At 30.4% G+C, this 22404-nt stretch overlaps 1 protein-coding gene across 7 annotated transcripts in view; it reads right to left on the reverse strand.

Annotated features, from left to right (window-relative positions):
• The window catches only part of LOC105674387 (protein lap4), a 35551-nt gene that overhangs the window by 12248 nt on the left and 899 nt on the right, over positions 1 to 22404 (reverse strand). For 5 of the 7 annotated variants that reach the window (XR_010888189.1, XM_067348201.1, XM_067348202.1 and 2 more), the window contains exons 2-26: positions 22076 to 22193; positions 16500 to 16578; positions 16153 to 16242; positions 15932 to 16052; positions 15411 to 15703; positions 15153 to 15286; positions 14872 to 14983; positions 14332 to 14498; positions 14037 to 14194; positions 13843 to 13953; positions 13526 to 13750; positions 13086 to 13331; positions 12814 to 12895; positions 11766 to 11930; positions 11193 to 11368; positions 10298 to 10435; positions 10054 to 10209; positions 9878 to 9958; positions 8617 to 9432; positions 7421 to 7528; positions 6906 to 7085; positions 6276 to 6305; positions 5242 to 5400; positions 4779 to 5159; positions 4217 to 4372 (exon numbers count right to left, since the gene is read on the reverse strand). Coding sequence is in view for 6 of the 7 variants with exons in the window: in XM_067348201.1 (XP_067204302.1) it covers positions 4217 to 4372; positions 4779 to 5159; positions 5242 to 5400; positions 6276 to 6305; positions 6906 to 7085; positions 7421 to 7528; positions 8617 to 9432; positions 9878 to 9958; positions 10054 to 10209; positions 10298 to 10435; positions 11193 to 11368; positions 11766 to 11930; positions 12814 to 12895; positions 13086 to 13331; positions 13526 to 13750; positions 13843 to 13953; positions 14037 to 14194; positions 14332 to 14498; positions 14872 to 14983; positions 15153 to 15286; positions 15411 to 15703; positions 15932 to 16052; positions 16153 to 16242; positions 16500 to 16578; positions 22076 to 22193 (4482 nt within the window). In the remaining variant the exon portion in view is untranslated. The remainder of the gene's footprint in view (positions 1 to 4216; positions 4373 to 4778; positions 5160 to 5241; positions 5401 to 6275; positions 6306 to 6905; positions 7086 to 7420; positions 7529 to 8616; positions 9433 to 9877; positions 9959 to 10053; positions 10210 to 10297; positions 10436 to 11192; positions 11369 to 11765; positions 11931 to 12813; positions 12896 to 13085; positions 13332 to 13525; positions 13751 to 13842; positions 13954 to 14036; positions 14195 to 14331; positions 14499 to 14871; positions 14984 to 15152; positions 15287 to 15410; positions 15704 to 15931; positions 16053 to 16152; positions 16243 to 16499; positions 16579 to 22075; positions 22194 to 22404) is intronic. The other 2 variants (XM_067348203.1, XM_012370636.2) reach the window with 2 other exon arrangements.

Consider the following 22404-nt stretch of genomic DNA (forward strand, 5'->3'; position numbering starts at 1 on the left):
CATTGCAGTAAAATAATCCTCTCCAATTATATGCTTTCTATCTAAATACTGTTATGAAAAAGTATCTTTATTTTAATATACATTTCGCAACAGGGATAACTATAACCACTTTCAGAAAATTTCTGTGCATAGGCGGCTTATCTTAAAAACGTCTAAATCTCCTCCCCATCGATTCTCCTATGCCAATTCAACTGGAATTTTAACATTAACATCTTTCACATAATTAAGTAAATATCTGCTTATTTGATAGTTTGTAGTATATAAACATCTGGTCCATATTAGAATTATGTGTGAACATATAATGCTTATAGAAAATATATATAGATACATAGATTCAAATTTTAATAATGATATGATACTTAATTGTAATGCTAAATGTATTTAAACATCAAGACCATTAATAGGTCTAATTGAGATAAAGGCCAATACGATTCAAAATACGATCACAAGGATGCTATAACTTGATAACAGATCCAAATATTTCTCTTTTGTAAGAATTTCCATTGCAAACCATGAGATAACGTGTGCTCATTAAAGTAAAATCGTTAATCATACATGTTTTCGTCAACATTCTTTTTCAAAAGAATCGATTTGCCGTATATAAAAGCTTTATTTTGTTTTGTTTTGTTTGTAATAATGAGAGTGTGGTATAAACTTTAATTACTTTCTCAATTCTTTCCCTTTCCTCCTCCACTCACTTCTCTCCCTCTCTCTTTCAACAATCTTAAGAATTACAGATAATTAGCGTAATTGATAATTTTAAGTCAATTATAATTACGAATAATTAATCAATTTTGTCACAGATGACTTCGGACAGAAGTAGTACTTTTGGAAATAATTAGTGCTGATAAACGATTTGAATAAATTCAGAAATCATAAGCGAAGGAATACGTTCTCGAGTTTGTTGTCAAAATACTTTATATTACAAATTAAACACTTGTCAAAGAAGAAATATTCAAGATATATTCAAAGAAAGAAGACATATTCAAACAAATTTTTATAACAAAGTTAATAAAAATAATTTAAATATATTTCTGTTCTGAAATACAGCTCGTGTTTTGCAAGAATGTTTCCGACATTGCATTAACTTTCGGAACTGAATATACTGGTGATTAAATTAAACGAGATTTCATCTATTTCGAAGCATCAACATTTCTCGAATAAATCAAAAAGAGCAAAAATTTCAAAAAGTATATGATACTTTGGAGCAAAATAATTCCGATGTTTAAAAATCTACAGCCGAAAGTGCGAGGTACTGTGACATTCACACACACACGCACGCACGCACACACACACACACACACACACCCATGTGTAATTATATACGTATGTAATTGATGAATAATTAATGAATTTGTGCATCAAATACGTAATAACATGATGTATTGTGCGCTTTTTTAAAATCAACAATCACACTCACACATACACACAACGCCTGCGCGCGCGTATGTATATGTGTGTAATGCTGTGTATATAGCATTTATATATAAACTATTTTGAAATAATATTTTAAATCTTTTATAACACGGTGCATCGATATAATCAATTTAGTAACTACTCACGTTTCAACGGCAAGATATCAAACAAATTATTGGCAATTTTTATGAATATATACTGTGAAGAATAGCACTCATAGTCATAAAAGTGGAATAATATTCTTTACAGATATGTAATTGTTATAAAAGTTTCTCGTGTGAAAATGATTATATGCCCTTTGAAATCATTTAGCTAAATGTAACATAGAACGATACTTGCTTCAACACTTATGCTCTCTAGAACGTTTATAATCTCTCTTGCATAAAATGACCTTTAAATAAACTGTAACTATTTTTCCAGTGCTCTATATTAAATACATGATTAGACAACGTAGAGGCGTAGAGATATATGTAACGTTATAGTAAGTGCATAATTAGATCTTATACAAACGATCGAAATATTCATTTGCAATTGTAATAAAAAAAAAACTAACAAAGGTTTTTAGAAACTTGTACTTACACATATAAATTTTTACATAAAAATTTATCAATTTGCGTATCACAAACAGCCTATTTTGTAGTAGCTCAGAAAGATTACGTCACGGTTAATCGAGATTTTCTTCAGATACACAGCAACCATATTTGTTTTACACGTATCACACATTACCGAAATCACTACAGAATTTACGAATTGATATATAAATGTCACTAAAAAAAATCCTATTGAGTACATGAAAAGTTGTTTGCTATAACTTGTGTTTATCTATCACAGAAACATTTTCCCTTGTTACATCCGACATCTATAAATAAAGGAATTATATATACATATGTACATACACATTTTGCATACATGTGTATGTATATATGCAATTATTTCTATTTGGGAAAAATATCACACTTGTGTGTGTGTGTGTGTGTGTGTGTGTGTGTGTGTGTGTGTGTGTTGCGACTTGAAATCTCCAATCTTGCTTTTATCAAAAGCAAAAAATGAATTAATTACATACTCAATCCAGCCATCAGCGTGTTTTCAATAATGCTTAATGTTATAATGGCAGTATCAGTAACAAATGGAGTAACAATAGCTACTCTATATAACACTTGCAGACATATAAAAACACAAGAAATCATGATTATACGCGAGTTAATGCCATGTAAATCTTAGAGAGTGTTTTATTATGGCACAGTCCTGCGGAATCAGAGGCATGGATGCAGACACAAGGAAAATGAGTAGAAAGACGAACGACTCACTCCTGTTAGAGGGCAGCCAAAGTAGCGCTATCATCCTCCACTGTCTGTAAACATGTGAAATATCTCTCTTTTTGGCGCCCAAAGAGAGCATGCAACACTAAAGACACTAAAGACTGACAACATTACATGCACCACTTAGGGTACCTAACGAAATCATGTAATACACGATATTTACACAATTATAGAGTATTTGCGAATAAGTAAGTTCCATAAATTTAGGGAACTTTTTAAAGACTTTTATATACACCGACAACCCCGCATTTATTGGCTCTTATTAGCCATTTCTTCAATGTTTTATGTTTTCAATCAGGAGCTGTTATTGCAAAGAGTATTCAAGCAAAATGTAAATGCAACCTTTATTCTAATAGAGACTTGATAAGATTACATTAGGTCGACTTTGATAAAACCTATGTGAGAGTAGCTTCATTCGAAAATTTTCAACCTTAGATACGATTCACATTTAAAATGTCATTATTCGAAGAACCCTAACAACGAAAACACACTTTAATGTTCAAAGGAAATAATATAATTGGACAATCGATTTTATGAACGTAATCTTATAAATGCAACGGAGAGACGTAACTTCTTAAATAGTTTGGAATATCAAGAAATATACATGCGTGTGCGCACGTATGTACACTTTCTCATTTTTTCTTTCTATCTTCGCATTTCAGGCGCATGCGTTTTGTTATAATATTAATTGTGGGTTTGCATGTTGTATAAGAATGATTTAAAAAGTTAAACAAACTAATTCCTTAACAAATAAAAATACTTGATGCATAATTGTTCTGTGTCTGGAAAAGACGATTATATTCTACCAAAAATGTTTCTCTCAATATTGAGCGAAAAATTAACAATTTATAAAATATCAACGACTTTAAAAATCATTTACGTTTTTGACCAGGCAAAGTGGATTGCCTCTTTAAAAAGTTGACAATTTTTAACCTAATCATAAATAAATATATTTTATATTTACATTTTCTTTTACAGATGAATAGAGAATATTCAATGAGACAAATAATGTGCAAAATAGTTAATATTTTTATGCTAAAAGCCATGCAAAGCAAACAAAATGCAATGTCAATCGCATTAGCGTGCACAGGATTATCGATTTATTAATGATTGATTATATATTACTAAAATTAACATTGTCACATGTATGTAATTATTAAATTATACGAGAAAAATAATTATTTACGTGAAGAATAAAATAATAACATTGTCTGTTGAATTCAAATATTTTCCTATAAAATGTAAAAACTTGCGAGAAATATAATAAATTACTAAATGGAATAGAGTTAAAATCGGAACCATCGATTTCAAATTGATAAAATCTTGTAAATGAAAGAAAGTAAACAATAGTGGTTTAGGATGTACATTCCGTACGTATCATATGCATAAGATATACGCGTACTACATATATTCTTAAATTTGTTAGATTTAGAAAATGTAATAAAAAATATAAATTAAAAATGTATCAATATAGTACTTACATTAGGATTCTGAGGTGCCAATGTGTGTTTACTCATAACAATCGTGGTAGTTTTGAGATCTTTGGTGCCTCCGGGTGATTTTGGTGGTACTATTATGTCGACAGGACTATTTGATTTGTTTACTAATGATTCTGCCGCTCGTACAACATCTAACACCTATAATCAAAAGTCAAGATTTAATTAAACATAAATCTATAGTCATAAAAAATCAATAAGTTTCACACTTAAAGAATTAGGACAAAGAGAAAATTAAATTTAAATTTTCCAATTTCTCAAAGTAAGAAATTAAAAAAAGCTAATACATATTTTTTATTTACTTTTAAACTCTCAATATCAATGCGAGAAAAATATTGATTTCTAATTTGAACTACTTTTTTTTTGTTTAAATAAATAAAAAAATAATTTTCTGTACAGTTTACTACATTAGAGTATCATTAAAATGCTGGAGATATTCGCGCGACAAATTTCAAATTTGAATTATTACGAAAAAATATTTTAAATTTCAGTGTATAGAATTCATAAGAACTAACAATTTATTGAAAACAAAAATGTATAGTCTTACTTTTTCAGGCGTGGATTTTTCTCGCTGCTCCACAAGCGCACGCTCTCGTTCCTCTTGTTCCCAAGCAACAAGTTCAGCTTTCATTTCTTGTTCTTGCCTAAGAATCGCAGCTTCCTCGTCATCGCGATCTAAACTGGATACACTTTGTGACAGAGATTTAGTACCATCCGCAGCTGGATCCTTCAACTCATGAGTTGCTTTAACTTCCTTAGGATCTTTGTCCTCGGATAACGTTAATATTGGTTCAACTTCACTTTTGTCATAACCTTTACACACAACCAATGCAATCGTGTTCCCTGAGCACCGAAGAATGTTAACAGCTTCTTGATGAGTCGCACCTAATAACGATGTGCCATTGACTTCCAGCAGCCTCATGCCAACCTATATATATATATATAAATATAAAATATTAATAAAAGTCAATGTAAAAAAGCAAATATACAAATATTACAAATCTACTTGCTTTTAATCGTCCGTCTCTTTTAGCTGCACCACCTGAATTAATTTTTGATATAAAGACACCTTCATCAGTATGATCGAGAGGGTTGCCTTTCTGTCCTCTTCGCCCTCCTTTAATGTGCATACCAAGTTTTTCACCCGCATCCTTTGTTATCACTAATTCCTAAAAAAAAAAAGTAATATTAATCCTTTTGATAAAATAGTTGACCATTTCTTTGCTTTATATCATTGTACCAAATTATAAAAGTAAAAAACAATATAGTGTAACCTATTTAAAATATCCCAACAAAATATTTAAAAAAGTAAGCAATATCAAAAAGGAAAATGTCCAACAAAAGTCGTACCGTTTAAAAAAAGAAAAAGAATAATGATATTGATCTTTAAGTAGATTTATGTTTTAAAGATCAATGATCATTTCCCACAAATTAATTCTCCAAAAATAACTATCACTATTCTATTTTTGCATTCAAGCTTTACAACAACTTTTGTCTTGTGAAACTTTGTTTTGATATTGCTTCGAGATATTTTATTGAGACATTTAAAATGGGTAACGTACATATAAACCAAGATGTTATATTTCAATAAACTATAAATCGTTTTCTATTTCAAACTAGATGTATTATCGATATGACGGATTATTCAGTTGTAATTATAATTATACGATATTCATTTATGCGCTTCAGTAATTTAAACCGCCACGCAAATTGTAGCAAAATTTAATGTTAAAATTGTATAAATTGAAAAAGCAATAATGACTTGAATATAAATGTAATACTTGAAAAATTGATCAACTAAGTTTCTGTAAAGTAAAAGTCGTTTTATATTCTTATTCAGCGTTTAATAATATCAATTAACTATAATATAAAAACATGACACAAAGCATAAAAAGCGTATAAACATAAAATAACAAGTTTCTGTTTACAAAGTCAGCATAGGCGAAAGCAAGTCATTCATAATATAACAGTCAAGTTTTGCAGCCTTGGTGTAGGGATAAGCATAAGTAAAAACGTAAAATCAGGGATCAAGTCGAGTACTTACTGTCGCAGGGATGTACTCTATTTCGACCAGCTTGTGGGGCAAATTATAAGAAAAAAATTGCATTAGGTGAGAAAATAATCACACACTAAAGCACCGAGTGTCATTGTTTGCAACTAACAAGCATTCCTCAAAAACGTTAATAAAATATGAAAAAAAAAAAAAAAAAAAAAAAACCGAATGCTTTTGAAAAGCAGTTCACTTATTGAATAGAGTGCTTATAGTTTCTAAGCATAAACAGCATATAAAATGTGATCTTTCTCCTACAAAATAATTTTTTAATTATATATAAATTTATAAAATAACTGCGGATAATAATCTAAAAATTGTACAAAGTCATTTTATTAACTGCGTTATATTCCAAACAAATATTGAAAAAAAAAAATAAAAGTAATATCATGTCACATATTTTTTCGAGAAACACAAAATCATATTGCATAATATAAAAATAAAATTGATCAGTATTTTTTAAGTCAAGTGACGAAAAGAATGCATATGTGTAATTTTGCAATGTGCAGTTGCATAAAGTTATTTTATTTGATTCGTAGATTTAAAGCTCTATAAATATCACTAATCTCTAAACAGCCGTTTCAGAGCAATGTCACGTTTCAGAACTGTGCATGTGCTGTTTACCTGATAACATTCCGGAAGAGGATCATGTTGAATGGTAAGTACGATCTGATCTCCTGGTTTTAAAAGTTCCATCACAGCTTCTTGATGCGTAGCTTTTGTCACATCCGTACCATTTACCTTCAATATTCTATCACCCATTCTGAGTTTACCAGACTTGGCTGCAATGCCACCAGGAACAACCTAATACATTTAAATAAGAAGAAATATATGTATTACCAAACAAAAATAATGTTGTACATCAACTCTTTAACTTGAGTATTAAGTAATCAAAAATTATTTCTACAACAAATTAATCAAATTTTTGTAAAGATTGTACAAATCGGAACTTTTCCAAATACCGAATTCAAATCTCCAGTCGACACTTTGAAATTTTTCAAATTTACATCTGCTATATTAGGTCTGTCATATTAGATTTAAAAATTGTAACCAGAGATTCGAATTCAATGACTCCAATAATCTGCGGACATATATGTGTTATTAATATTTAAGAAGTTGATACAAGATTATAAGCTTACGTGAGATATAAAAATTCCCGGTTCCTTTGCACCGAATGGCGTACACGAATGATCAGTTCCCCCTATGATACTGAAGCCGAGAGAGCCTTCTTTTACAAGAACAACATCCTAAACAGATATTATTAAATTACTTGCATATTTAAGTAAAGGTTTTAATTTTATATAAGACCGATGTCAAAAACATTAACCGGAATAAGAGTTTAGAGGGATTTTTAGGACATGAAAGATATACAAGTTGCGGATTCTGATAGATTTTACTGAAAGCAAATTGTGACCAAAAAAGAGAGACGCTTTTCCCATTTTGTTAAGAATGATATTTGGGAGGAATCAAACTTATACTACTTACCTAATTCCATGTCAAAGGATAAGCAAACCATTTATCATAGCCCATCGATAGTTACTAAAATTTATTCTAAAACCCTCGTTCATATATTCTTTGAGACAATTTTACGAAGAATACATAAAATTAGACAACATAAGATAAAAAAAGGATAAAAGGAAAATATAATTTAAATCGAAAACTCATTAAATCATAAGTTTAACGAATAAACAAAGACATTATTGACATCATTGTATCACTTCGCATCGATTTTACAAGAGAAAAATTGAAATATAAATACGAGATAATGTAAAGTGTAAAGATGCAAACGCGATAAACATTATCACAAGAAAATTTATCTGTTACTCGTACAAAATCAAATAGACTTTCTTGGTATACTGTAATATAATACATTCATTTTTCTACGCAATCGTCATACATTTGCATATATTATATTAAAAGTGTCTTCATTCGATCTTTTATAAATAATAAATATTTTTCTTCTTTAATTTCTATTGCATTCATATCTTTACTTTCCAGATTACTCTCGTATATAAAATTATGAAACAATGAAACAATTATACTTGTTACTTACATTTATGTGCATACATGCGTATATTTAATGCATGTGCGAAAAGTAAAAATAGAAAGATGTGCCCAAACTATATACATATATGTATATACTTTTATATAAAAGAATGTAAGGCAAATATGATGGAAGAAACATAGGTGTGTACAACACATGTAACATTAAGAAAAACTCGAAATCCAAGAGAAAAGTGAATAAAAATAAACGAAATATGGTGAGAAGAGAGTTTCTACAGGAATAAGATATGAAAGAATGTATTCGACGCTTGTCTAACTAACAGGCACATACCTCGATAATAAGCGGTTGCACCAACTGATTGTCGGTCACTCTAGTTACGACGGTCTCGGTGAGCGTGCTCTTTGTGATGGTCTCAGTAACTTTACCGAGTGAAGTGGGAGCTGGAGGAAAGTTAACATCTCCAGGCAAAGTATCGGGCTGCTTTATCGTCACTGTCACAATGGGGCCCTGATGGGAGTCTGGTGAAGGCGAGGATGTTGGAGGTCGGAGGAAATGAGCGGGGATCATAGCTTGAAATTCCTCGTTGGTGATTGGCTTCGGTACCTGTATATCCTCCTGCGGAGATGTTGGTCTAGGTTCTACGTGACAGGTCGCAGCTGTAGAGCCAGCGTTATTTGTAGATGTAGTGGTCGCTTGTGGAACGCTATGCCTCGGAGCTGGCTGCGGATACGCTTGATTGCTTGTCGGGCTGGGGGATATTGGCGAAACATTTTTCAGGGTATTCCCTGATTCGGTTACACCGTTCATTTTAGGTGTCTCATTGACAGCATCGGATTTCACGAGTAATGTTGGTGGCGGTGTTTTTGAAGTAGGACTTGGCGACAACGTTTTATCGGTCTCTACGGAGCGACGATATCCACCATATGCAGGTTTGTTAGCCATATAGCTGTTGGCGTTGTACAGGCCTGTGTAAGGTTTCGGTGCGCCTATAACTCGTGGCGATTTTTCAGAAGGAGTCACAACAGTGGCGTTTGCTTGAGAAAGTGGTATTTCCCGCTCGACTACCAGTCGAACAAATCTTTCCAAACCGGTGAGTAAAGTAACCGCTTGTTCGTGTTTTGCTCCTCTCATATCTATTCCGTTAATCTGCAAGTTACAAAAATGACACAGAAATATTTAGTTTATGTTCATTTGTGTTAATCTCTTACTTGTGTGTTAATACATACATCATTTTAAGAAAGGTATTTTCTCTACCAATTTTCATAAAACAAAACCCATCAATTTTCATAAAACATAGTATCAATAGGTTATCACACGAAAATAAATGAAGAAGCAGAATTCGAAATTCCAGTCAAAAGTTTCCAATTCAATGGCCAACTTAATATAAACGATAAGTAAGCAAAAATTAGAAAAAATTAGAATTGTATTCTTATCAAAAACTCTATTTTGAAGGGTCTTTTAGTTCACATTTGACATCAAAATCTTAAAATTCAGAGAAGCACTATTTTTATAAAACATGTAGTCAAATTTATTATATTCTGAAATTCTCAATATAAGAATAATGAATACTAAAGAGTGAAAGCTTACTTACAGATATTACTTTGTCTCCCACTAATAATTTGCCATCTTTCTGGGCTACTCCGCCATCTGTTATTCTCGAGATAAATATTGCCTGTAAACGCCGATAATATGCAATAAATCATTTTAATGTTTTAAAACTAAAAATTAATATTAAGAAATAAGGAATTTTATTAAGATAGTTCTTACATCGTTGTTATCCTTGAATGGCGGCGAACCTTCTCCACCGGCAATACTGAATCCAAGCCCATTTTGGTCTCGTATTAATGTTGTGTGAAAGAGAACAGATACCATAGGTTCACTGCTTGCTTTCAGAGGTATTATAGGCTCAGGAATCTTTTTCGTCTATTAAATTCAAATCATTATATCATTATACTTTGTCTCTCATCCAAAAATTATCGCTTTCAAAGATATTTAAAAACAAATGTGTTACCTTTGCGGTTTCATGAGACACAGGTGTATCACCATTTTCTAAGGTATGTGACAATGCTGTAGATGAAACATAAGATGTCGCACTTGGCGCTCTACTTGTGCTTAAGCTGGAGCACACGGAATCTTTCCTCATCGGTGTCTACGAACAATAGCCAAACTAATGTTGCTCTTGCTCTTATTTAAGTTCGACTGTATATTTGACTTATTTAAATTCGACTGTATATTTGATCATTATTTAACAAATAATCAGAATTTCTTGAATCTCTGATTCTTCTTCAATCTGTATTTTGATTTTACAAGATAGTATAGATTTATAGTTTATAACTTTTGATCCACGAAATATTTACTCATCGTGTCACATTTTAATGATATGAAAATAACAAGAATGATGATAGCATAAAAGTTAAGAACAATGAGTTTTTAAATATATATAATGATCAATATTGCCTAAAATAAATTTCTACACAATAGCTGGAAATATGTTAAATGACAATTATATGTGAGATTAACAAACAATGTCAAGTTATGTGACAGAGAATCTCATCAGTTACAGTTATTTAACGAATTAATGATTATTTGAATTAATTAAAGATTGACCGACTACTTATTAGTTCTTGTAAAAGAATCAAAGATTATTTGTAGACAAAATTCTCAATAATGATTGGTAAGTCTTTTAAACAAGACTTTGTAAAATATATTCGTGAAATAGTTGAATCCAAGTAACAGAATAATGATCTGAATACGAATCTATAATTATTATAATTACACTCTTCATTAAAAGTTGAAAATTATTTAAAATTATCAATATCGATCTTGAAGTGGAAATTGTAAATTGTCAGCCGAATTAATATAACATCATCAATCAAATATCAAATTTTATAATAATTATTTTATACCTGTTCATACGGTGGAATTATTCTTGTGACTTCCCTTACGATAACTAATACAAGGACGCGTCCACACGCTTTCAATACTTCGACAGCATCATAATGATCTACATTTACAACCGATACTCCATTTACAGATATTACTTTATCTCCTACTCTCAAACCAGCTAAATCTGCAGGTCCACCTAAAAAATTAAAATATCAATTATTGTTACATATAATAAATCAAAGTTGAGCAAAACAAAACCTATTATGAGGAGCTATTATGCATACTTATGCGAAAACGTTTCGATCGCGATAATTCTGTTTTTATGATTCATCCTATTATGGACATTCAAATAAATTCCGAAGTGATAAGAAATCAATTCCGATACCTCGTGAACAAATGGAAAGTTGCTTCTTAATAATTATAAATTCTTATTAATGGTATTGTGCTTGTTAATTTTCTTTAGTTATGCAATTCTGTTCATTATTTTTTTCTATAGAAACAAATAATATAGTATCTTTGAAAGAATTAGAAACCCTTTCTTCTAAATTAAAGTTGAAACAGAGTGCAGTTGTAAAATATTTCTAAATATTTACCTTCAGTAACTTTGGAAATGAAGATACCTTCATCATCGCCTTTAAAAGGCGTTGATCCGATACCACCAGCTATTGACAGACCTAATCCACCTGTTGTTCTTTCTATATGAATTTCATATTGTTCTTCCCGTATTTCCAATGTTGGTTCAATGTCAGATGTTGCATCTAGAAAGATAGATCTTTAATTAGTAACAACTATTGGTGCGCATTTAATCTTTTAAGAAATAAAAACGCTTGACCACCAAAAGTAATTATTCACATTTGCTTATCTATCACATTAACTTGGTGACTAAATTCAAAAAGAAATTTGAATTTACCAATTCGAAAAGCTTATAAATATCTTGTTTTGTGAACACAATTAAGAACATACTTTTTTAGTGGCAAATACTTTTTTTTTGTTTTTCTGAAATGACTTTTTCGACTTCGTCGAATTAACACATATTCACAGATATATCGTTTTGTTCTTATCATACGTACATCGACATTCACCTTTTACGATCCGTTTGTTTCTAATAAAACATTTGTATCTTTTAGACATCGTGTCAAACAAAACTTGTTGCTATTTTCTATTTATATAAAAAACATTATCTCTTGTAACAAAGCACTCTACTATAATTTGTCAACTTCCTGAACTCGTCTCATCGAGAAACACTTTAATAACTAGATTAGAGATAAGGCAGCAAAAAGTGGAATATGGGATATATCTTATCGCACAATTCCCCTTCTCTTGGATGATAAATTCAAACGATATAAAGATCCATATGTAGAATGTCTTTAAAATTATCTGTTACCTCATTGTTTAAATAGTTCGATATATATGATAAAAACTTTCTTCGCGAAATAACGCGAATTTATTATTACTATAATAACCAAAGGTCATCAAAAAATTTAATAGACAGATATTGCTGAATATATAAACTTAAACTACGGTCACACAGATATAAATATGTAAAAATACTATGTGCAAACAATACGAAAATAATTAAACATCAGTGCAGCAGTAAAATAACATAATTTTAGCTACAATTTCAATTAAATTTATAAATACCTTGGCTGTGCGTGACAAACGTGTCCGTGGACTCCACCTGTGGTGGTATAGTAGAAGTTTCCTCAGCTTTTTTTAAAAGTGCCTGCAGATTTAAAATGTCAAATTTTCAGTCAAATTTTTTATCAATTATACATACATGTTAGCAAATATAAGATAGGCATCACGCACAATTTGTGCACGTTAATTATTAATATTATTAATTAAATAGTTTCACAATTGTGTTGCAAATAAATATAATATTTGTTATTTAATAATTAACACATAATATCAACCTGTGCAATAATAGCAGCAGCTTTGTCTTTATCAATTGCCGTATTAATACGTTTATTTTTCAAATGATGTGGAGTATCTCTACGTTGAAGTTTGTTGGGCTTATTTCCGTCATAAGCATCCTCGTTACTTGCGTTATCTTCAATGATATTAAATTCAACGTGTCTCTGCATATCTTCATTTTCTTCATTTTCTTCTTCTTCATCTATTTCTTTAGATTCCGAAACAGAATTTTCAGTTTTCGCATTCTGCAAAAATAAATACTGATAATCTTAAAAGTATTAGTGACATATATATTTGTGTCATTTGAAGACTGACTGCCATTGTTAAGGACACGTATACTTATGTATCATTTCAAAAGTTCGATGAATCATATATACAATAGTGTTGACATAACTTTGCTCATGTTTATTAGAATAAATAATTTCTATAAATTACTCACTGCTTGAAGTTCTGCGACATATTGAACAGGGACATTATTTATCTCTTTGTTCAGTTGAACATCCGTGCTATTTGATTCCACATCAGATGCTGGTATTTTAAAATCATTTTGTACAGTACTATTTTCTATATATTTCTCTTGTTCGGAATCAGGTTGGGACATATCTACAAGATTGACTGGTGTCTCCGATTCAGGTTTATCTAAACCAAACGTTTGAGAAACATCCTGAAAAAAAGTATTGTTGAAATTAAAAATGTACAATTTAGACTTTTCGAGCAAGTTAAATGTAATTCAAAAAAAGAGTAAGCTAAGTTTACCTGTTCATCTGTAGAGGCAGATCGACTTTCACTTTTTCCCTTGCTAAATAATTTATGCGCTTTAGCTTTTAATTCTTTTGGATGTGGTGTATTTTGACGTATAAATGGAGTCTATTTGCAGAATAAGAGAAGGAGAATGAGATAACATAATGTTACAAATTAATCTATCTTAAAAAGAAATCTGATAAACATACCTCTTTGTCAGCTTCTGGTGGCTCATCGGTAAATTTCACTGAATGCGTTCTTGATGCTTCTCTTTCTTGCCAACCTTCATCATCGCTACTTGTCAGCTCACGCATTTCACAACCTTGAACATTTCTCATGCCAACTAACATTCCCAGCCTAGCTGAATCTAAGGAATGAGCATATCACATAGATAAATATTAAAAAATGAGAATCATTAAAAACATATTTAAAGCATAAAATTATCAAGTATATGATGATAAACGTACAAATGATGAAAAAAACCGATTAATTCTAGTTACCAACCATCAGAATGGAATTCCAATTGTGGTAGAAGAAAACATGTTAATACTTCTTGGCCTGTTTCCTCGTCAATGTCTGTTTGGAACGTCAGCATTGGTTGCGCCTGGTTTTCGCTCAACCATACCGCTTTCAGATTCAAGTTAATTAAGGAATATGGTAGAAAGTGTAATCTATATAACAAAATTATATATAATTATCTAACTTATTAGTAACATCAATAAGCGATTATTTTATCAAAAAGTAAAACTAAAACTAAAAAAACTTTCTAAAACATTGCCCTTTTTCTACATTTATTTTGGTAACAGATTCATTCATTAAAATATAAATAATGAGACTCCAAGATAAAAATATCAAAAAATCAGACATAAAAGGTGAACGAGTCAAAGTTTTATTTTTAGATTGTTTGTATATCGATTGTTTGTATATAATAACTTTCCCGTAGATGTAAATAATTTTTACATTACTTTTGCAATTAATAAGAAAAAAAATGACAATGAGTCCATGATGTCATTGATACAATTACAAATTATTAAAACCGGATACCTGTTTCCAGATACGTCAAGAACGTGAAGGGCACTGCACTGCCCCACTTCGGCTGGAAGATATTGCAATTTATTGTCTCTTAAAGACAACACACCCAATTTTTTCAAGTTGCCTAAAAAAGTAAAAAAAGAAAAGATCAAGAAATAATCGAGAAATCAATAAAATAAAATAAATAAAAATATCAATTATCCGATGATATATCGTTTTCTTATAAAATTCGTCTCGATATCACATAATAGTAAAGAGTTGCCTATTATATTTTATCAATTATTATATCTTACCAATTTCTATTGGTAGAAATTGCAAGCTGTTTCTGTCAACATTCAAATTATTTAAATTATAAAGTTTGCCTATAGAAATTGGTAACTCTAAAAGAAAATTCTCCGTAAGAATTAGCTCTTGCAAATTCTCGCATCTGAAACATGCAACATATGAGTTTTTACAATTTATTCTTAATATATGTATATATATATATACTAATAATTTATCCTCATTTCATGTAAATTAACGCGTGATAAAAGCTTATATTTTTCACCCACCTTCCTATATTTGAATTTAGAGTAGAAAGTCTATTTTGGTCTACTTTGAGAATAGTTAACTTCTTCAACTCGCCAAGTCCATCGGGTAATTTTTCGATAACATTCTGTGACAGATGCAAATCCGTTAATGATTGGAGACCGCCAATTTCGTCAGGGAGATCCTCTAAACGATTTTCCGAAACGTCCAAGCATGCCAGTGTTTTGAGTTCACCAATTTCAGGTGGCAAGTGTTGCAATTGATTATGGTCAAGCCACAATTCCTGTAGCGCTGGTAATCTTCCTATGTGTGCAGGCTATCAAAAAATAGATAAGAAAAATTAATATAAGATAATTAAGTAAAAAATTTCCTTTTCTTCAATTTAATTTATAACTAAAGTTTTTGACTAAAATTGTACAAATAAAAGCTCCTGCATAAAAAACAATAATATGACATATAATTCATTCAAGAGAATATTTTTTTCGTAAAAATATAATTACTTTTATGCACTTGCAATTTTCATACATTTCATTATAAAACTTACTAATTCCTCAATCTCATTATCACCAAGATCCAACCGCTCGAGTTTGAGAAGTTGGGATAACGATTCAGGCAAGGATTTGAGCAAATTCTCCCTTAATTCCAATGATTGCAATGCTTCCAAACTGCAAGAAAAAGGCACATTTCCAGTAATTTACGAAATAACGGTAAAAATTACATAACAATACCTAAATACTGTAGCTTTAAAGTTTACTTCAATATTACCTTCCAAAATCAGGTGGCAAGTTTGTAAGAGACATATCGTTAAGTCCAAGTACAGTTAAATTCCTTAACTGTACGAATCCTGCTGGAAGCCTGAAATAATAGACAAAAATTTCTAAAGTAAATGTTGACCAAACATTTAAAAGTTAATTATTATTAAAAATATAACAAAGATTAAAGTTTACTTGACAAAGATCAAATTCAAATTACAATTAGTACTTGGTACTACGTCCGGATATAATGTAGAATACACACATATTAAATGAGTCGAAAACAAGATAACAATAAATATATACTGTAAAATGATGTTTGGATTAGGAAATAGCTGAAAGATAAGAAAATTGACTGACCTTGGAATAGGATTACTACTGAAATCGGCCACCTGTAATGCCTGTAGATTCTTGATGTTCTCAGGAATGTCCGGTATATCTGTAAAATAATGTAAATATGTGAGAAATTAATAATGAAAGAAAATATCAAGAGATCGGAATGCAATGTCACACATTTTAATTATCCGTTATAATGAAATGGCGGTTTGAAATTGATATTTTCACGGATGCGTGATTAAAAGGGACAAATAGCTGTGAAAGATTCTGAAATATGTTCGTGTACACACGGCATCATTACATTCTGTATTAGACATTTTCTGGTAAAACGCATGTGTCATATTTGGATATTTTCGCTTAATGACTATTGCTAAAAAATAAAGAGCTATTCAAATAACTCTTTAATTGGCTGAAAGATTACTCAACCCCGTAATCGTTAAAAAATGAAAACGCTTTATTTTACCACAACTAATTTATATAAAAGAAAATAATCAAATTTCAACGATAGATTTTATATGAAACATTTTCAGATTTTCACATTCGAAAAATATAAAGGAAGAGAGAGAGAGAGAGAGAGAGAGAGAGAGAGAGAGAGAGAAAATATTTTTAATAAAGCAATAAAAACTCTTTTCTATGTGTGCCAATGGAAATTGATACTTGAAAATTAAATTATCATTATAAATCAATGAAATTTGCAAGGCATCACACTGCTAGATCAAGTCAAACAGTAAATTTATACATTTTATGAATTTACAAGATATGTTATTGAAGGAATTTAAAAAACATACTCGTACGATTGAGTTTTCAAAGCATTTACATTCAAGCATTGACGATTATAAAAAATATAGGTTCCAGCTATAAGTTTTGAAAGATAGATACAACATTAAATTCAAGTTCATTTCACATGTAATGAAATAAATTTGAAAAGTCATGAACTGAACAGAGTAATGAGAAAAATGTTAAAAAAAAGCCAGATTATAATTTGTTAAAAATTGGCTTTGTATTAGGAAAATATTGCTATTGTCAAAATCGTCAATTGTAGTAATAAACAAATATATCGATGTCTAATAATATCGTAAAGATTTCAATAATTTTAATTAATACATCCTGTTTATTACTTTTTATATAAATCTCGAGATTTTTCGACAAATATATCAATCAATCGACAAATATTCAATCTTCTTTACATAAATTTAATTGTTTTTCTCGTAAAAATCATTTTTAGTAATAAAATATAATTTTTTGTAATAGGTGTTTTTATTTCTTAAGAATTGAGAAATCAAGATTCTATTAATGCAATATAATTTTGTTGATATATATTTTGTTATCAAAACCAATTTAGCATAAATTTGAGAATGAAAGGCTTGCCAAATTGAATGTTGACCTGCGGTAGATTCATCTTATAAAAAAAAAAAGGATCGGAAAAAGTCGATTCCATCACATATCGCATTGACAAAATTTACGGGTAAATGGAGATGCAACAGAGATTCAGGGGCAGCCTTATACATATGTATATTACGATCTTTTTCCATGCAAACACCGTCAATTTTCAGATGCCATGGCATAACGGTTAGTCGACCGCCCCTTTTGTTGCAACCGCAATAAACATTATAAATAGCACAAAACGTCCACCCTCGGCCTTTGTAATTTACCTCAGAAAAGGTGTGACGATAGACTGCATTACTTTATTGCATGTCAGTGAGCGGTAATATTATTGTAATTCCTAGGGAATAAAAACCATATCTGTCTATTTAATATAAATAGTAAATATAAATTACAATTAGGCACAAATTGTAATTATAGAACGGTTAATTATATTACTCACAAGCAGCCCTGAACTTTTCTGTAAAGTTACCAAGTTCAATCGATTCAATATGAAGAAAAATAATATAAGTCATAAAAAATGCATGTGTGCAACAAAAAAACATAAAGTTAAGGAAAGTTAAAGGAGCAACTCGGCCCATGTGTGATTAAATTATAATATAAACACGCGTACTGGCTATCTCAATCAAGTGGCAATCTTCTTGATCTGAAACCTTGCGATTACGCAACCCACTCGTCTTTTACGCTTTCGAGTGATCAAGTCCTATTGCGTTGCATGTTAACATCGTGTAAGCTATTCATCGCGCGCTTATTTTATAATGAGCGATTTCGGATGAGTTAGTGCGAATGGATGTATGTGCAACTATATTGTTCTAATTGTAAAAGGAACCAACTACGTAACGCACACATATTTCAATGCATAATAGATCGCAAATACCACATTGATAGCAGCATACCGCGCGTGACACACGACGCAATCGTGCACGCACGTAGCATCCAACTACTATTATGGAAACAATATGTTGCAAACGATGTGATACTTTATAGTTATATAATAATTACACGTATAATCTCAACGATTATTATCATTCTAATGTAATATTAATATATTTTTTTCCAAATATGCTGTGAGATACTCTTACACACTTAATTTGTTTGAAAATTTATGTCCATAAAGATTTTTAGATAAATGTCCTAAGGTTAAGAGATTGTGTCAAATTCCGCCAAACATTCCTTTTCTAATCAGAATATCCCAAAAATGTGTACTTTGTCTGTGTAATATATGTCGAGGTGTTAACTTTATACACTCAAGAGTTTTCGAGAGGATACAATTATTCTTGTATTGAATCATTCAATATGTCAACTTGTGATAATAAAAAATAAAAAAACATCGTTGCTTTATGTCATATTGAACGTGCTTGAGCAACCTAAAAATATGTAACGACTGTGTGATCAACCATGCTGCTTGTCAATATACTGTTGTGCTTTCTCGGTCAACCAATCATTGAGGAAAATAATCTAGTATGAAAATCTTTCTTCAGAATGCTGCCTATATAGACGAATATTTGGCGCCTTGTATTTCAAGGTAAATTTAAATTAAAAGGATAAAAATAATTAAATAATAAAATGTAAATAATTTAGTGTCGTATAATATGTGTCTATCTTTCAAAACTTGTAGCTGGAAAACATTTTTCACATCACCAATGTTTGAATGTAAACATTTTTGTCGTGGAAGATTTCATGAAATGAGAAAGAATAAAGGCATACATCGTTGTGAAACATTAAAACATTGAAAATGTTTCAAATAATATATTTTTACTTATCATTTGATAAGAATGGCAAAGAATACCATCGTATTTTGTTAAAACTCGACGAGGATACTGATGGATTCTACTTTGCTCTGTTTATAACAATTGATATATACATATGTATATATGATGTACATAACTTTTGCACATGCTTGTAGAAAAAACTGCTGTACATATATATATATATATATATATATATATATATATATATACAAAAGAAATAATATATGAAAAACTGATGCCAATTGAAAATGAGAAGCAAACATATTCATCTATTGAAAGAATTATTGTACACATATAAAACAGTATTGTTTTAATTAAAACAATAAACTAAACGTTAAAGCAAAAAATAAATAGTACAATTCTTTCCCGTAGAAAAAACTGTTGTTATACGCAAAAGAATTGTTTTCTCATACATATTTTATTATATTTATTAATAAAAAAATGTATACTAAAAATCGTAACAGAAATATTAACGCTATTAAATCGTAAATATTCTCGAACAATAAACACAGATAATAATTAGTTTAATTTAACGGTATATAATTATTATGTAGTCTCGATACATGTATTTATCATTACTAATTATTAGAGTATGTTTTGCGTTTATCTCAGTTTACATATTACTAATGTGACATTATATTACATAATATACAATAGCACTCATAAATTATTAGTATAAAATATTAGTTAACATTGTGATAATATTTTTAGTATAGCAGTATCAAATTTTTCTGTATTGTATATTCTTTTTGTATTATTATAAAATACATTAAAACAATACTTTTATGTATAGCCAGTTTTTTCTATAATACACAATTTTAAATTCAAAATTATTTTTTGCTGTAATAATAGCTAATATAGCTATCATGTCATTTATAAAAGTCCACTGGAAGAATGCACATTGATAAAACATCATTAGATTTTTCCTTTGAAGTATAAAATTAAATGAAATATATTCAAGAATGTATGTATTCTCAAAAAATATGAAAAAAAATTGATAACAATAAACAATATGCAAAGAATATCTAAACAATACCTATAGAAGTATGAATCGTGCACTCTTTGTGGCATTGTTTGTCAGTAAGATTCTTCAATGACACATTTGTTCTTCCATTTTTAAATTGATCAATTATATATTTATAAAAATTAATACAGTTTATAGAATTTTTCTGCATTATTGACATTTTTTAATAGATGTTAACTAATTTTACATTTTTTTAAATAAAAAATCTAAAGAATAAATCGACAACCTTACGAGTACATTTCATTTTCAAAATTGAAAATTCTGATGAAAGAAACTCTAGAATGACGTTTCGTTCAAACAACCGTGACAAAAATCTTCGAGACAATTCCGAAAGCAGATCTCCAGAAATAGTCATGCATCGATTAATTAATTGATTGATTGATTGATGCTATATTAATGCAAAAGGAATATACTTGGAATAAAGTAAACGATTTTTATTACGAATGCGATCAAGTATTTCAATTAATACAGTGTTCAATCTTGTTATTTTTCAGACATACCAGCAGACACCATTCATGCACCCGATTGTATAGTTCCCAGAATAATTATTATATTTGACTTTCTTAATTGCAATTATATATGAACGTTCTTTCAGCTCCTCTCCCCCGCCATTCCTCTTCACCTGTCCATGTCTATACGCGCACACCATGTAACAAATTGACATTTCTACACACCTAGCGTGACCCAAAAATGTCAACTCGACGAAGTATAAATAAATAAATAAATAAATAAATAAATAAATATATATATATATATATAGAAAAATTCTGATATCAAGCTGCTTGTCACCCGGTTCTTTTTGACAAATGAGACGTGTTGCAACAGGTAGGACGAGAAAAAGAAAAACGATACGCTGTAGGCAGAAATATTTATGATAGGCACCAGTGACAGGCGGGGCGGCATACCTCGGCTCGGCTCGGCTCAGCTCGGTGCGATGCGGCGTCGGTGGCATGGTGACGCGCTACGATGGAAGCAACGATGAGAGGAAGCGAAAAAAAAATATACCGTTATACGTGTCTCGTTAGCGCTCGCCTAACGATTGCAGTATCCAAGTTTAAGTACGTCGTGAATTTTTTCGAAATAGCTTCGCTTTCGTAGATGAAATCGGCCGGATAAAAATTATGCGTTTTACTTCACATTCATTTTTAAATCACCTTTTAAGCGCGTTATTACATGACGCTTCTCTTTCTGCTTCAGACAACCATCATCGGTTTTCCCCATCTCTTCGAATTCACGGGCATCAAATAAAAAGTCGCATGGTAATAAGAAAAGAGGACAGTATCGGAATGTACGGAACGTAACAAGTTCAATCCATCTTAATGAGATTAATCACTCGAATTCCTGGACAGTGTTTACGCATCAATACACTTATTTTTTGTACAAACGCAACACACCATCGCACAAATTTATCACGGTCAAAATCGTAGGAATACATTACTCACCATTTCTGGACACATCCAGCTCCACGAGATTTTCGAAATTCTGAATATCCGGCGGCAAACGGTGTATTTCATTGTCGCTCAAACCAAGTTTTCGTAGCCTCTGAAGTCGGAAGAAATTCTGAAACAAACACGACATTGATGAGCATATTAACTTTGCGGTAAAGAGATAAAAAAGAAGAAAAAGATAAGCAAGAATGTAAAAATGTTTCTTTCGCGTTACATCGCGTTACACTCTTTGTCATATCATATACTACTTTATAATTACAACGGTACACGAGTAAAAAAAAAGATAAGGTGGGAACAAAAACAGAAATTAGTAAAGTTTTTAG

This window comes from Linepithema humile, chromosome 1, assembly GCF_040581485.1.
Source record: "Linepithema humile isolate Giens D197 chromosome 1, Lhum_UNIL_v1.0, whole genome shotgun sequence".
In the NCBI taxonomy this organism is placed as follows: Eukaryota; Metazoa; Arthropoda; class Insecta; order Hymenoptera; family Formicidae; genus Linepithema; species Linepithema humile.